Source organism: Aethina tumida, chromosome 1 (genome assembly GCF_024364675.1).
Source record: "Aethina tumida isolate Nest 87 chromosome 1, icAetTumi1.1, whole genome shotgun sequence".
Lineage (NCBI taxonomy): Eukaryota > Metazoa > Arthropoda > Insecta > Coleoptera > Nitidulidae > Aethina > Aethina tumida.
In genome coordinates this window covers 42,422,110-42,439,900 of record NC_065435.1, presented here as the reverse complement: position 1 = coordinate 42,439,900, position 17,791 = coordinate 42,422,110, and the positions used below count along the sequence as shown (strand labels likewise).

At 29.5% G+C, this 17,791-nt stretch overlaps 1 protein-coding gene across 1 annotated transcript in view; it reads left to right on the top strand.

Moving 5' to 3' along the window:
* The window catches only part of LOC109595102 (membralin), an 82,322-nt gene that overhangs the window by 34,324 nt on the left and 30,207 nt on the right, over window positions 1–17,791 (top strand). The window contains exon 8 of the mRNA XM_049966516.1: window positions 12,346–12,478. Coding sequence (XP_049822473.1) covers window positions 12,346–12,478 — 133 coding nt within the window. The remainder of the gene's footprint in view (window positions 1–12,345; window positions 12,479–17,791) is intronic.

Genomic DNA, 17,791 nt, shown 5'->3' with positions numbered 1-17,791 from the left:
ATTAGTATTTTTCATATAAATATGTAATTGATAAATGTCTATATTTTACATACATGTTATTGACAATAAAATTATTTTGTTAATGAACAATGTATGTCTTATCACTTCCTATTTTGATTATTTGATTACTTGATTTTTGATATAAACATATAATTGACAATTGTCAATATTTTAAACACAAGTTATTGACAATAAAATAATTGTTGTTTGAACCAATTTGATTAATAAATAATGTATGTCTTATAAGTTTTCTTATTTTCAATATCGTTTTTTACTTAATTGATTTTTACAAGAAATATTCAATGTACAAATTACTATTTTTGGTATAAATGCATAATTAACAAATGTCCATATTTTACACACAAGTTATTGACAATTAAATAATTATTGTCTTAAACAATTTCTTTAATGAACGATGTGTGTCTTATAAGTTTACCCATTTTGAATATCGTTTTTTACTTAATTGATTTTTACAAGAAATATTCAATGTACAAATTACTATTTTTGGTATAAATGCATAATTATCAAATGTCCATATTTTACACACAAGTTATTGACAATTAAATAATTATTGTCTTAAACAATTTCTTTAATGAACAATGTGTGTTTTATAAGTTTACCTATTTTGAATATCGTTTTTTACTTAATTGATTTTTACAAAAAATATGCTATGTACAAATTACTATTTTTGGTATAAATATATAATTAACAAATGTCCATATTTTACACATAAGTTATTGACAATAAAATAATTCTTGTTTGAAATAATTTCATTAATGAACAAATGTGTGTCTTATAAGTTATTGACAATAAAATAATTATTGTTCAAACTAATTTCATTAATAAACAATGTGTGTCTTATAAGTTTTCCTATTTTGAATTCGTTTTTTACTTAATTATATTTTACAAGAGATAATATATTCAAAGTATAAATTATTATTTTTGGTATAAATATATAATAGACGATTGACAATAATTATTGTTCAAACCAATTTTATTAATGAACAATGTGTGTCTTATAAGTTTTCCTATTTTGAATTCGTTTTTTACTTAATTATATTTTACAAGAGATATTCAAAGTACAAATTATTATTTTTGGTATAAATATATAATAGACAATTGTCAATATTTTACACACAAGTTATTGACAATAAAATAATTATTGTTCAAACCAATTTCATTCATGAACAGTGTATGTTTTATAAGTTTTCCTATTTTGAATTCGTTTTTTTACTTAATTGTTTTTTACAAGAAATATTCAAATTACTACTTTTGGTATAAATATATTACTGATAATTGTCAATATTTTACTCAAAAGTTATTGACAATAAAATAATTATTATTCAAACTAATTTCATTAATGAACAGTGTATGTTTTATAAGTTTTCCTATTTTGAATTCGTTTTTTACGTATTTGTATTTTACAAGAGATAACATATTCAAAGTATAAATTGCTATTCTTGGTATAAATATATAATAGACAATTGACAATAATTATTGTTCAAACCAATTTCATTAATGAACATTGTATGTCTTATAAGTTTTCCTATTTTGCATTCGTTTTTTACTTAATTATATTTTACAAGACATATTCAATGTACAAATTATTATTTTCGGTATAAATATGTAATTGATAATGAGCTATATTCTACACACAAGTTATTTACAATAAAATAATTATTGTTTGAACCAATTTCATTAATGAACAATGTGTGACAAAAGCATTTCAATTTTAGAAATAGTTTTTTTATTATTTCATTGTTTTTAAAAAGAAATATTCAACATTTAATATAAATATATAATTGACAATAGTCAGTATTTTATAATACAAAGTAATTATTGTCATTAAACTAATTATTTAGTATGAATCAATTTTTTCCCATTTGAAACATTGATTGTTATTTACAAAAATATTTAAAATACGGATTATCATTGTTAATTAAAATTAATTGATATCAAAAATAAATGATTTTAGAATTAACATTATTTGGATTGTTTTCCCATTTCAATTAATTAATGTATACATTTATATATGTATCTATGTATGGATGTGTGTATCATATGAATCCGTTATTTCATACTCTGATAAATTTGAACGTTTGTTTCGACGTTGGAGTAACGAGCCGTTCCAACGTTAAAAATAATTGAATTTTCCGCGCGAAAAGATGCAATGCAAACAACGTCGCCGTGAAAATATTTCGTAGATAATTTAATATGTTCGCGGTTGCAGTTTACATAAATTGGCGGCTGGCCCGTGCGCTGTTTGCCGCGAACAAATTTGGCTCACCTCGGAATTAGCCTGGCATTTCCGGGACGGGGGACGGCCCCACACCGTCATATGTGACGTCGCAAACTACATTACACTGTCAGAAAGAGATTTTATTCCTCTAGAGAGCCCGATAATTTTTCCTTCCTTTAGTTTCATAAAGTAGAGCGGCTCGAGACGTCGCGCGTTGAAAGGCAAAAAGGACGTGGCCACACACTGTTCCGAATATAAAAAATGCAAACCTCCAAAGTACCCGTCTGATAACCTCTAAATATTTTCTTGCGTTCTTCACTTTGTTGTTGTTGCGGTGCTAATTTAATATTGTTTCGTTTTAACCTAAATTATAGTCAACGGAAAAAGTAATTTACGTTTTTGATTCATCATTTGTTGAAGTAAATGTTAACATTTTTGTAGTAAACTATGTAGTTTATTGAAATGCTCTTTCTAACTATGCTGTTTATTTTTTTCCTGCGTACTTGTTGGGTTTAAAATTTGTTTAAGAGTTTAAAAATCCCTCTAGGGAAGATGCAGTAAGTGCAGAAGACTTACGATTTTGATTTAGTTGATTTAAAAGTGTTAATGAATGTATTGAAGATGAACTACGTCAAGGTTCTCCTAAAACCTGTACTAATAAGGAAATTAAGCAATATCTCCAATCCTCGTGCAACATGTTTGGAAAAAAGCCAGTCATTGAATAGTGATAAATCAGCCATTATAAAGATGAGTCACACAGTGAAATTCATTAAAAAATTGAACAAATTGATTCCATATAAATTAAACTAGTGTAACAAAATTAGGTGATTGACAATTACCAATTCTCTCCTTGCACGCAACGCAAATGAATCTTTTATTGAACGTCCTGTTACATACAATGAAAAATGGGTTAATTACAACAATCCTCTTCAGTCTGGAAGATGGGTTGAAGGTGGTAAATATAATAGAATAGTGTGTAAAATTTTTATATAATAAAAGGTTTAATTCTGCAGAGGACGTCAAACTAAGGTTGATCTTTCATTCAGTTTGAAGAACTCAGTCATGAATGTGTTTGTAGAACGTGGGCAAAAAGTTCCTGATTACATTGATGATAATTTTGTTGGATAAAAGTTACTTTAAAGTTAAACGTAAATTACTTTTTCCGGTTCCTAATACAAGTTTCCGTTTAACTGAATCTTGTAACTCGACACGGAACATTTTTCGGCACATGTTTATGTAGGTAGAAAGTTTGCGCATTAAAACCCCTTTATAATCTCGCATCGGATGAATAAAAATCTGAAAATATTTGCCTTGTTAAATATAAAATAACAAATTTTATTTAAAAAGGAAGCATTAAACGGGGCATAAATGAATTTCCATTTAACATCTGGAAATTTTCAAGTTGTTGATTATCGGTTAAATCTCTGGGAATTTAGCGAAAAAAAAAGGAGAAGAAAAAGATATCAAAGTGGTCGTTCCGAAGTATGCCGTGAATGAGAAAATAATATTCGAAACGACCCGCGATCTTTCGTTTCGATAAAGTGTGCGAAGGGTGCGAGGCCAGGAGTGGGGCGGGCGGTCTCGCGTCTTATGTGAATGTATTTTTAATTTTATTCGTGGGGTCGTGGCGGAATGGAGTCGGGGATCGGGGGATCGCGGGACCGGGGGACCGGGTCTCTGCCATCTCGCGACATTATGAATACGAAATCTTTTTGTCGACGTCTCGCTCATAATAATAACCGAGAGAGCAGCTTTATTTTTCTGTAAAACAATAATTGAATCGGTTTGAGGCACAACAAACAAGCGGGGGGAGGACGAGGAGTTGGGGGGGGTCAGTCGACTGTTGGGGGAGGCAGTCGGATAACAATTCCGAGGATTTAAGCACCTTAATATTCTCGTTTAAATTTAAAAATGTACAATAGATATAAAATCCACACGCCCTTATTGCTCCAATTATTTTTATGATAAGAGAGGTTTCTTGTAATTTGCCTCTCGACCTGCTCCTCTTAATTTCAATGACTGTGATTTTGTCAAGGGATATTTCTCAATTAAACGAAATTTTATTTTTGATAAAAGAAAATCTCTATTTAATAGTCGGAAGTATAGCCATACATTTTAAGTAGATAAGAATGAAATTATAATTATTTGCTTGTCTGCGAAGAATTTAAGTCATTTTTATGTTCTTTTACAATTTTTTACAAATAAAATTCTACGTTGCAATCTTGCACAAAATGTATTTTCAGGTAACACCGGCCTCTTTTTTCCTTTCCTAAATTTAATTATAGGATATTATAAGACAAATATTTTATTGATTTATACTAAAAATATAAGGTTTCTTTTTCAATTATATTTGAGACAAATATTTTGTTGATTTATTTGTTTTATCTGAAAATATAAGGATGCCTTTCCAATTATTCGTAAGACAAATATTTTGTTGTTTAACTTTTCCTATTTGAAAGTATAGGGGTTCTTTTAGAGTTATTTATAAAACAAATATTTTGTTGATTTTCTTTTCATATCTGATATTATATGATTACTTCTATAATATAATTAAATTAAATATTTTGTTGATTTATTCCTTTCATACATAACATACATTTACAATTTAATTATAAAAGAAAGAATTTGTTGTTTTATTTATTATCTACTGCTACTACTTCTTCATTAAAATATAGATTTTTTACAAGTAATTACTGTGTTGATTTACTTATTTATTTTCTGTGAAAGTACAAGATTTCTTTTAAATTTATTTAAATTAAAAGTGTCATTTTAATTTATTTATTACATCTGAGACTACAGAATTTATTTTACAATCTTTTATAAGATACACACACACACATATATGTATATATATATAAACATATATATATATATATATATATATATATATATATGTTTATATATATATATATGTATATATATATATGTATATATATATATATATATATATATATATATATATACATATACATATATAAACATATGTATATTAATTTTCTTGTTCTACCTGAAAATATAGATTTTTTTACAAATTATTAATAAAACACATTTTTATTGATTTATTTACTTATTTATTTCCTCCGTTTCCATTACAATCCTTTAAAAGATAAATATATTTTTTAACTTTCTTGTTCGACCTCAAAATATAGAATTTTTTTACAAATATTTATAAGACAAATTTGTGTTGATTTATTTATTTATTTCCTCTGAAAGTACAAGATTTCCTTTTAATTTATTTATGGAATAGTATTATTTTGATTTACTTATTCACTCTGAAAATTCAGGATTTATTTCACAATAATTTATAAGATAAATATTTATTTTTTAACTTTCTTGTTCGGCCTCAGAATATAGAATTTTTTTAAAAATATTTGTAAGACAAATTTGTGTTGATTTATTTATTTATTTTCTCTGAAAGTACAAGATTTTCTTTTAATTTATTTATAAGTATTACTTTGATATACTTATTCACTCTGAAAATACAGTATTCATTTTACAATAATTTATAAGATAAATATATATTTTTTAACTTTCTTGTTCGGCCTCAAAATATAGAATTTTTTTAAAAATATTTATAAGAGAAATTTGTGTTGATTTATTTATTTATTTTTTCTGAAAGTACAAGATTTCCTTTTAATTTATTTATAGAATAAGTATTATTTTGATTTACTTATTCACTCTGAAAATACAGGATTTATTTTACTGTATTTTATAAGATAAATATATATTTTTTAATTTTCTGGTTCCACCTCAAAATTTAGATCTTTTACAAATATTTATAAGACAAATTTGTGTCGATTTACTTATTTATTTCCTCTGAAAGATTTTCTTTTAATTTATTTATAGGATAAATTTTATTTTGATTTACTTATTCCATCTGAAAATACAGGATTTATTTAACAATCATTTGTAAGATAAATATATATTTATTAATTTTCTTGTTCTATTAGTAAATATAGATTTTTTATAAATATTTATAAGACTAATTTGTAATGATTTATTTTCTTGTTCTACTTGAAAATATAGACTTTTTACAAATATTTATGACACAAATTTGGGTTGATTTATTTAATTATTATCTCCGAAAGTACAAGATTGATTTCCTTTAAATTTTTCAATTTTCAATTTCTTGTTCCACTTGATAATATAAATTTTTTACAAATAGAAGAAAAATTTGTGTGTATTTATTTATCTGAAAATACAAAAATTATTTTAAGGTATTATTTTGATTTATTTATTCGTTCTAAAAATACAGGATTTATTTTACAAAAATTTATAAGATAAATATATATTTTTTAATTTTCTTGTTTCACTTGAGAATATATATTTCTCACAAATACTTTTAAGACAAATTTGTGTTGATTTACTTATTTATCTTCTCTGAAAGTACTTATTCAATTTGATAATATTGCATTTATTTTGAAATAATTCAGATAATGTAGGATTTATGGTATTTAAGATTGTTTATAAGACAATATATTTTATTTATATTCTTACTTCTATTCAAAAAATGGTTTTCTATTTCACTTACTTACGAGACAAATATTTTATTGAGTTACTTGTTTAGTCTAAAAATTGATTAATTTTAATATCATTTGTTCTTTAATACGAAATATCAAATGTTTAATCATCAATCAAATGATTGTTTAAATTAAACAAACGAAAAGTATAGATAAAAATGATTATTTTTATAATTCTCACATTTTCTGTGAGAAGTTTTGATTTGATGAAATCAATTGGCTTGAAACGAAATGGTTACTCTGAAACTCTTTTGTTGTCTAGTCTAATAATCACACGTAGTAGTAAAACAAGTGATTTCCATAAAACGGTATGCCATTATATTCGTAGTAAACGTAACCCATTTGTGTTCAGTTCGTGCGTTCCTCTCTTAATTAATACTTGGAATATCCCGTTTAACAACTACGTGAAACCAATAGTTTGCCCCCATTAGCAACCAACCGACGGTCATACTAGGAAAAAAAGTCGCTCGACTTAATTAACCCAAATAATATCGAGATCATTATCGACACTCCATTTAGAAATGAGCGTCGCGCGTATAACCGCATTTTTTTCCCGATAGATTCTGCGGCTCTATTAATAGTCCGGCCACCCTATCGGCTGACGGTGACGCTACTTTGTCATGCGAGTTTGACCGATGTCTCTATCACTCATCGCGTTCGACGTGTCATTTTTAAAATGACCGCGAACAACCGGCATTATCACTAATTAATCAACCATATCCGGATGAAATTTCATATCGATGCGTGTTTGTTTTTGAGCAATATTGGGTTACATAACGGCCTGTTCATTAAACCGATGTCGTCGTTATTATTCTGCGGTCCATTCACGGCCCTAACCCTTTTATTACTGGCGCTAATGTTCCGGGACTGTTGGAAAAGTGCACGGGTCATCCGGAATCGGGGGATTAAGTAATTTGAGACTGCTATAATTATTTACATAAATTTACCGAATTGAGTGCGAGGATGGTGCTTTCAGTAAATTAGTTTTAAACTTACTGTTAATTTGCCCGATTTTATTTGCAGGTGTCAAATTTATCTAAAAGCTTTTCCGTTTACGTTTTAGTGATTTTCAGCTAGTCGCACACAATTATTGTTATTAAATCGTGTGTCGCACTGGGTGTACCTGGAGGAGGGATCTTGATTAATAGAACTTATGGACACAACAATGGAGCCTTATAAAAATAAATAAGCTAACCAACGTAATACATAGGGATGTAAGGCAGGATGCGGAACAAATTAGATTTAAAGCAGACAATAATATGTTAACAAGGAGCGCATTCCGTAGGAAAGATAAACTCGGCTGCGCTAAATTACCAAGTGAGCCGTAGTGCATTTTATTTTATATTATAAGCAACGACAAAAATAGCGAAATAAATAAAAAAGTTGCAGCCGGGCAAAAGTTTCCCCCAAGTCGTAAGAAAAGTTGAAAGTTTAGTAGTCGACAATATTTTGCAGGCTCAAACGAAAAAACAAATAGACAAAAACAAAGGGGAAATTGTAAAGGATGAGCCAGGTTGTTTTCCACTAATATAATTAAGTTTCTTTAAATTACGAGGTTCACAACTCGCGGAATTTTTTCACGATTCCATATTTTCAGCGTTCGCAGGCGCAAACTTAAATAAAATTTAATTCGAAAAGTACGAAATTCCGGCGTCCGGCGCTCCCCGGCAACGGTGCACAAATTATTTAAGTTTTTTTTTTTTTGTTTGTTTTTTATACGGCCGCGCCGGAAAAAAAGGAACGAGCGAAATGGAAATTAAAATTTCCGATTTAACCGGGGATTTCGACTCGATAATAAAAATACCGCGACCGCTAATTACTCGCGCAATCTGACCCCGTTTAATTTCCCGATTGTTGCGGCACCAACAGCTCTCGACGGATCCGCGGGTCCGGACGCTTGAAAAATCCCGGCTCCGGCAGCCCTCACTTCACTTTATCGGCCTTAAAATGTAGTAATAAGTAGGTGAGTTAATTAAATTTTTAAGACGAAACACCCCGATTTAAATTTAAATACGCAACAATCCCGACGATTCTCCGGGGCCGGGGCGCCTAATGAGCACGGTCGGGTTCGTTCTTCGGGCACTCGTAATGTTTATGAGCCCGGAGCGTCTCGTACCTTCTACAACGGTTAATTGTGATTGGTAGTTTCGTTTGACTGTTTATTCGCGCTAGTTATTTGTTAGGATTAGGGACTGCGAGTTTTTAATAGTTAATTAGCCGAGAGTAAATAAACTGGGAATCGATTCGTTGTTGTTGATCAAACCGGCCCCCCTTCGCAGCCTCGCCGCTCCGTGCGCCCCATCGGCGTGGCTGCGACGACGACGGCGTGCCCACGATTCCCTGGGTCTTTTCTTTTCGCCATTAATGCTGCGCGAAAGGTTCCGAACGAACGGGACTTTTAAAAACTTAATCCCGTAAAATGGGTTACGTGCAATTGTTCCTATAGCACTCGGCAAACAGACGAAATTACAAAATTAATTCGAGAATAAATAATAAAGCTGCGGGCGTATTCATACTTACGAAATATTTTGTTTCCTTTCTTGTTTTACTTCTTCTTTCGTACTATAAGGCCGAAAAATAGTTAAAATTATTTATAAAATATGTTAATTTTTTGATAGATTATTTGGTGATCTTAACCAAATTTATATTATATAAATTATTAATGTATTTCTTTCATCAAAATATTTTATTTTAATTTATTATTTAAAGCAATTAACATTATTACAACATCGATTATTAATTTTTACCTTCATATAAAGCAAATGCTTTTAACTTGTTGTATTATTTATTAATTAACAAATGCATTTTAATTTTATATGCAAAAAGTATTTCGAAACCAATTTATTTTTATAATATACAAGGTCCGTTGGCGAGAAATTTTTATTTATTTAGACAAACTCAACCTTTAAACTTTTATTAAATAAATAAAGACTTCCATTTATAACAATTTGTGTCAGAGAAAAATTATTGTTGCTATATCAAATTTTATTTTTGAACTTTATCTTTATAGTGTAAATTTTGGTGATAAATTGCATTATGTAAAATAAAATGTGTTTTTTAATAAAATTATTATTTTTTGTTAATTACAATATTCAAATTATTTTTTCCATTAAAATATTTCGTTATTTTTATTCACTATTTAAAATTGTTGAAGCAGTAACGAAGCATAACATACAGAGTGTCGCAAATTGGTCGAGTGAAATGTTCAGTGATGTTTTTTTGTTTTTTAAATCTACGAAGACTAAAATTTGACAGAATTAAAAAAAAAACGTTTTTATTTAATCACTTTTTTGATAAATTTCTGCAGGCACTTTTTATGTAGCAATAGAATAAATATACTAAAAAAATATCTCTAAAATATTTCGAGATAATATGTGTAAATTTTTATATTTCAAATGGAAATAATAATTTAATTTTCCTTTAAATATTTCAAAAAAAATGTCAAACATTCCAAAAATATGCAATTTGTTAATTATTAAATTATCTTTAGTCAAGAAATGATATTTCAGAATTTCGAGATATTTAATATTTCAATGAAATATGTGCAAAATAGTATTTTTCATATATGATGAAATGTGATATCGAAGAAAAATATTATTAACGTGTTTTATAAAATTTAAAAATATAAATAAAAAAATTCACGCCCTCTATGTTTTATAAACAGCAATATTATCTCGAAATTTGCCGCAAATAACGAAGAATAACAAACAGAGTGTTGCGAATTGGATTTTAAAAATAACCTTTTTTCATTTTTTTTTTAAATTAAAACTTTTTACAGGCACTTTTTATGTAACATAAGATAAGATGTCAAGCTTTTATATTTCAAATGGAAGTAATAATTTAACCTATTTTAACCATTGATAATTAGTTTGAATGTCAATATTTCTGTGATATAATTTAAAAATATATTAAATCAAATTAGCAATTGCACCTTCTATTCTTCATAAACAGCAATATTATCTCGAAATTTACTGTAAATATCGTTATATCTTAACTAAAGATAATTTAATATTTCACGAAGTACATGTTATTGTAAGGCACGATTTTTTTTATATAATTTTAAAAGCAAATTATGCTATTTATTAAATAAATAAGTTATTACACATTTTGGAAATCTGTCGAATGTCGGAATTCGTAGATATCTCAGAAACTATCGGAGATATAAAAATCATTTTCGGCAATTAATGTTAATTAAAAATTTTAAGTTCTGGAGTTTAAGTCAATTTATGTCTCTCCTGTTTGGAAGTACTTGATATATCTAGATTTAGTGAATTTGGGACACTATGTAGGTTTAAATTTTTTATGATTTTTTGAAAACATCAAAATATAATAGTAGCTTTACTACGTTTTTACTTATTATAATATATAATTTAAAAAAGTAACAATCTAACACATATAATTATGATGTTTTTTTAGGTATAAAAGTCAAGTCAAATTCAATTGAAAAATTTTCTTCCATTTTAGCAGTAATGTTGATTTAGAATTTTAGTGTTAATTTTAAAAATTTTTTAATTGTTTTAATACTTATTTAAATGTGTAATCTCACAGTCAATGCTTTTTAAATATTTTTAAATAGTTTAAAATTATTTCTATAAAAAAATTGTGTGCCAGAGGAAAGTTTTTTTCCAACAATTATCAGATTTAATTTTTAGCTTTATCTTTATTTTCTGTAAAAGTTTTTATGTTAAAAAATTACGTTATATAAAATAAAATTTGTTGTTAATAAAATTATTTTTTTGTAGTTACTGCATTTATTAATTTATTTATTTATTCAATTAAAATATTTATTTTTTATTTATTAAATAAATTGTTTAAAATATTGCTAAAACATGTCGGAGACAAAAAAATGATGGGCAAATTTTTATTCATCTGTTGAATATAAGTTGTTTTATGCCACAAATATTGTATAAATATTTACATAAGTAAGACGGAACGGAATGTACAAAAAAGAGAAAAAAAAAACATATAACAAAAATAGGGGAAAAGATACAGAAATAAAAAGGCGTGCTTGCCAAATGCAAACGGCAAATCTCCCATTTAACACATTTATTTGTCTTAATAAAGCAACATCCGTTTCCCTTGCGTACGCCCGAGTGAATTTTATTTTTCCTAAATCCAAGAAAGCCTCCTCATGTTCGAGAGGTGAATTGAATATATTTATGTCAGACTGTGGGCCCGCTTTTGCGGGATGCTCCGTGTAATTTTTCAGGACAGGCAACATTAATTGCAAAGAACAATTTATGCGGCAGGATAAATTGCTTGTCTTTGGTAGGAACGTGGGCAAACTTGAAAGGATACACTGCTGACTGTCTTAGAAGTCTGCCTCTTTCTCTTCCACTATATTAATGATTCAGCGCTTAAATCAACAATATGCTGGGCGCAAATATTGTTTATTAAATTACGTTTCAGTTTGTTTTGCCGTGGATCTTATCGTGCCGGGAAGTGCCATATCTCGTGTAACGGTCGATTAATAATCCTGTCGTTTCTTCCAACGACGAATGAGAATTTGATCAGATCCACGTGTTTTATTCGTTTTTTTCTGATTTTTAACTGATTTTAATTGTTTATTGTTCGTTTCTTTTGCAGGGATGGAAGCAATTATGTCTGAGTTCTTCAACGACACCACTACGGCTTTTTACATCATTTTAATCGTGTGGTGTGCTGATCAGTATGACGCCGTGTGTTGTCATACCGCTATAACTAAACGACATTGGTTAAGGTAAGTCTGCATTTTTAAATCACACAGACTTGTCCTTATTTAGTGAAGGCCACAATTTATTTAATTAAAAGCAGAAAGCTGCAACTGAAATGTGCATTTAAGTTTGTGGTAATATTATAACCACATTTTACATTACGTCGTGGCGTTTAATCAATTTTCCACTACGACTATGATCGAAGTATGTGAAGTCATTAACAAAAAACTAAATTTAATATTCAGCAAATAATCGTCTCGACTTCGATTTTCCCATCAATCGAGCAACCAAAAATGTGAAGCTCATTAATGAATCTGACTTGTTAATTGAAACTCAAATTGAAAATTAAACCCATAACCGCCTGTCAATGAAACGATAAGATTTTTTGTCTGCTATTTTAGTGTCGTTGTGATTTGTGTTGACAGAAAATTAATTATAATCCCGAAACCAGTGTTTGGGAACTGAACGGCGCGCGGTTAGATAAAGATTTGCCGAAGATGGATTAATACTTAAATAACTAAAAGGGGGCAATTTATTATTTTAATGAATTATTTAGCAAAGATTCCCCTGCTCCTTTAAGGGTGAAGCGATTTGACTTGTTTAAAGTTACATGATTACGAAGTAGTAAATGTTCAACAACTTTCGAAGTGATTTGTGTACTCAGTAACATAGAAAATAGAACACACAGAATCAGTGGTCCAATTTCAACAACATTTGGTGTTTACTCTTAGACTCAGTTCAGGGTTCATTTTACTTTTGTTGTATTTAAATAATTCTTTCATTCATTTCAAATTCTACTGATATAAAGGAGTCCAAATTTTATCCATTTTTGTGAATTAGATATGGAATAAATTATTGTCTTAAAAGATGTTCTTGCCAATTGGATGAACCGGAGTCTAAACACTGGAAAACTAAAAAAGAACGGAGAACTGGTCCCTGCGCCACTTGTGCAATGGCCAACCAACATTTTACCGAGGAAGAAAGGCTTTTTACCATACGAAGTGTCTTCAGTTGTTTCCATTTTTCTTAGTTCTTTTTTTTTGCAACATCATCAAAATCGTGTTTTTCAACTGGATGAAGCCTGACTTCTTTTTGTGAGGGTTACTTTGGTATGCTTCCAACATTCCTATAAAATATTCCTGCCATGACCAATCAGATTTCTGGACTTTTCACCAGTTAAACATGTGTGAAATGTCTTAGATAGTAGACTTCAAAATTCAGCCCTTCCTTCACAGAATTTGATGGACTTTCAGCGTTAAGTAGAGGACGAAATTAATCATCTTATTGGATCAATATCAAAACGAGTCAACGAGTGTCTGGATCAGCATGGAGGTCCATCTTATAATTAGTTTAAATTTGTATTTGACCCTCGGATCTCTGGGTTCTCAGTATCACTGAGTGTATTTTATTTTTTAGAGCAAAGCTTTGTTTATTTAATATTTTAATTCAGTGAGTTGTTGGTGTGACTACTTATAAATTTCCTGATTGACGATAGCGTTCTTATATCATTACGGCCGTTCAGTAAACCAACTTTTAAAATCGGACGGAGTAATAAAAAGGCTAAGCCTATTTAATTGCCCGCCCCAGAACATAAAACCATCCCGTTCACCGTAAATCGAGCAATCTACAACGAAAATTCCGGGAATATTTTCCATTTCGACCGTTGTACACTGATGGGGCATATAATTTAGGGTTCGCCACCGATGCAGTACGTTAATGGATTACGCGAAGTGATATGCGATTCACGCGCCCGCGACCTCGTCTGGGATTTATCGGAGATTTTTGGGTAATCCCTTTCGGAAAATTATTCGAAACGTTTGATCTCCGGTCTCGTTTGATCAGGACCCACAAATACACCGCGGGGTTTTGTTTTCGCCGTGCTCCGCCACCCTGCCCCTAAATCTCTCTTTCGTTTAATGGTATTGAATTGATTCATGCCGATACGCAACATTTTTAGGCGCACCCAACACCTACCCCTCCTCCTCCAGAATATTTTCATGTTGGTAGGTTTTTGTTCGTGAGTCCGACAACAGAATTTCTATAATCCTTTCAGTCATCCCAGACATGTAATGGTTTTTGTGTATTCAAATTATGAAATATAGATTAAAACGCACTCAGATATTTATTAAGTTTGCATTAGGATTTTATAATTTTTTGTATGGACGAATTGTGTTGAATTTTTTGGAAAAAAATCAAAATTCCTCTTGGTTTCTTAAAAGTTAATCATCACATTTAAAAACCACAACAAATGATTTTTCAATAAGGAAATTATAGCAACATTTTACTTTATAGTTTCTCATAGCTGTCTCTGAATTGAAATCAATTTTAAACTAGCAGTCTTTACAGGAAGATGGTTAAGAGTTTACGGCTAAATGTTTTCCCGTATTATTAAAAAATTTGGAGAAACTGACCAAGTGGTAGATACGAAAACGTTTTGTCTGAGTTCGAAAAACTTGAAAGAAAATCAATCCAATTTTAGCATCAACTGAAATTAAAGCCAACTTGGAGGAAATTAGTCCAAGGATTATCAGAAGATGGTTAGTGGGTGGGGGTTCGTTTGACCTCAGACCTGGTTTTTACTAAAAATGTGTCCAATTTTGACATGCATAGGATCACATTAACTGAACAGAACAGAGGGGACGAGTAGTTTCTTAATGACGAATCTAAATTTAATTTATGCTAAGATCACATTAAAGAAAAAAGTTATGTCTAAAATATTTAACATGAAAAAGTTCCTATAATAATGACCACTACTGTACATTAATGAAATGAATATTATTGAGGGTGTTATAAAAAATATATTTTTCGACGATAAGTATGAAATACAATAACATTTAAATTCATTTTATCAATTATTGCTTTTTTACTTTTTATTTCTCCTGAATTTTCTAAAAGAACGCCAATTATATTCATTTGCTTGTAAATTATCATTGTCGCCTTTGAATATAACAATTAAGTGATCATTGAAATTAATATTTTTCATCGAAAAAATGGTTCTTTTATATTTTTTATTCCCAATAAAATTCATTTGTGTCTAAATTAACATTTAATTTTTAAAAATTGAATGTAGAAAAAACAACGCCAATAATATTCATTTATTGGTACGGATTAGATAAATATTATTGGGGTGTTACTTTTTTATATTATTTTTTTTTTAAATTAAATTAGTATACAGTTTTAAGGAAAATCTATGAATATTTATTGAAAAAGAAAAAAAATGATGATATTAGAGAAATAATTCAATATAACAAAATTTGTAACTTATTTCAAATTTATTATTAATTTTATTTATACTAATATGTATGGAGTATTTTCACCAGGTGCGTTAATGATCTTTTGACAACGTCACCTTATATTTAAAATTATTGTTGTTATGACATCCTGATTAATGTCCTTTCAAATTTCTATGTTATTTTCCTTAGGTTGGTTTAAAGTGTTTGTTTGAAGAGTTCTTATTTGCCTTCCCATATGGTCCCATAGTTGTTCAGATTTAAGTCAGGACTTCTAGCTGGCCAGTTCTGCCGAATATTTACCTCGTCAAGGGCTTTTAGGATTTCCCTTATATACCTATTAGACACTAAACTTCCACTATTAATGCAACCAATTCCGTATGTGTTTGCAAACTAATGCCATCCCAAACCATTACCGATTATCCACCAAAAGTAAATGTTTCAGCTATATTATATATAACGTTACGTTCTCTTGGTCGTCTATAAACTCTTCTACGACGATCATCACTATTTAAAGAAAATCTATACTAACCAGTAAACAATAATGACTCCACTCAGCTTCTTCCCAATGAAGATACTCTCGAGTGAAATTCAGTAGATCTCTACATGTGTTGCAGTCAACCTGTTACATCGGGGTACGGGGTTATATTCCTTCAGTCTTCTCCTTATTGTATTCTGACTTATTCTTACATTATAAATCAATGAAAACTGTTGCTGCTGAAAAGTACTGGTTCTAAACATTTGCCTAAACGCTTGGATTCTTAAATATCGGTCTTGTTGTGTTTCAGGTCTTCTTTCATTGGTATCCGTTTCGTAAAATCGTTTAAACACTTTTGAAATCGATGATTGTGTCAGATTTGTCGATTTGATCTCATTTTGGCTTTTTCCTTCTTCTTAAACGCATAAGTTTCTTTTGAAATTTTGCGTTTAAGAAGAATTTATTTCCTCTGTTGTTCATTTGAAAGATTTTAAAAAGTAATAGTTAATCGTAAAATACTCTCACAAGTGGAATACTCATTGTTTTAAAATTACAAGAAATGTTGATGTTTAGTTTTTACTCTTTACCAACAAAAACTGGTAACTATAAAAACTAAATTTTGGGATACATACCGTATGCCTAAGTGTCAAAGGTAATAATTTAATTTTTACAGACCGTTTAAAATTTTATGATAAAAAATGTATTTAACTTTATTAAATATTCTATAATTTATCGGCGCAGTTTATATACATTTTTAGTAACGACAAACATGCAACATACAAGTATTAATAACTCCAACAAAATATTAATGATCCAATATTGTTGTTTTTAAAGATTTTGTATAAAGTTAACACCAATTAATTTTAAATTTTTAATTTTCTCGACAAGTTCACGACAAAAAATTAATCGAAATAATCAATTCATGTCTGCCATAGTACAATATCACTAACAAAATTTATTTACATCAGTAATTCAACAAAGATGCGTGCATACAATGTAAAATATTAATTTATGAATGAGCCCGTTCCGGAGATCAATAGAAAATTATAAGATCATAAATAACATGGGGGTGGCTATAATAAACGAGCGGCGCTCCGTGGCTTATTATTTTCGACCAGAGGCCGCAAACGGCCGGACCGTGTGCGAAGGGCATGAGCGGCACCGGGAGAGCGAACGTCGCCCGGAAAATTGATGGCCTCGCACGTCTCAGATTTAATACAGTCACGCCGCCGTCATCTAGAAAATTTGACACCGGGAATATGAGATACGCATTAATCGAATAAAGATGCCACAAAGGAGCAAAGGAGCGATACGCGAGCCGCAAGCCGTACATTCCCCTCCGACCCTGCGGCTCCGTGGCCCCGTTCCGGAACAATTCCATTTGCCGAAAGTCCGAAAATCCTACCTTTGATCCTTAATTAATTGTTTTTCGCGTTTCATTTTTTTTTTCTTTTTGTTTATGTAGTTTTGCGACATTTGGTCGGTTGCCGTGGACGTTTGTTTTATGTCGTCGCATCTTTGATGTCGTCCTCGGACAATATTCCAAGACACAAATGAATGAAACGTTTGACTGGTAGTGCGTGCATTTTTTCTCGCAAACGATGACTTTTATAAAGTTATTATATGGCTGA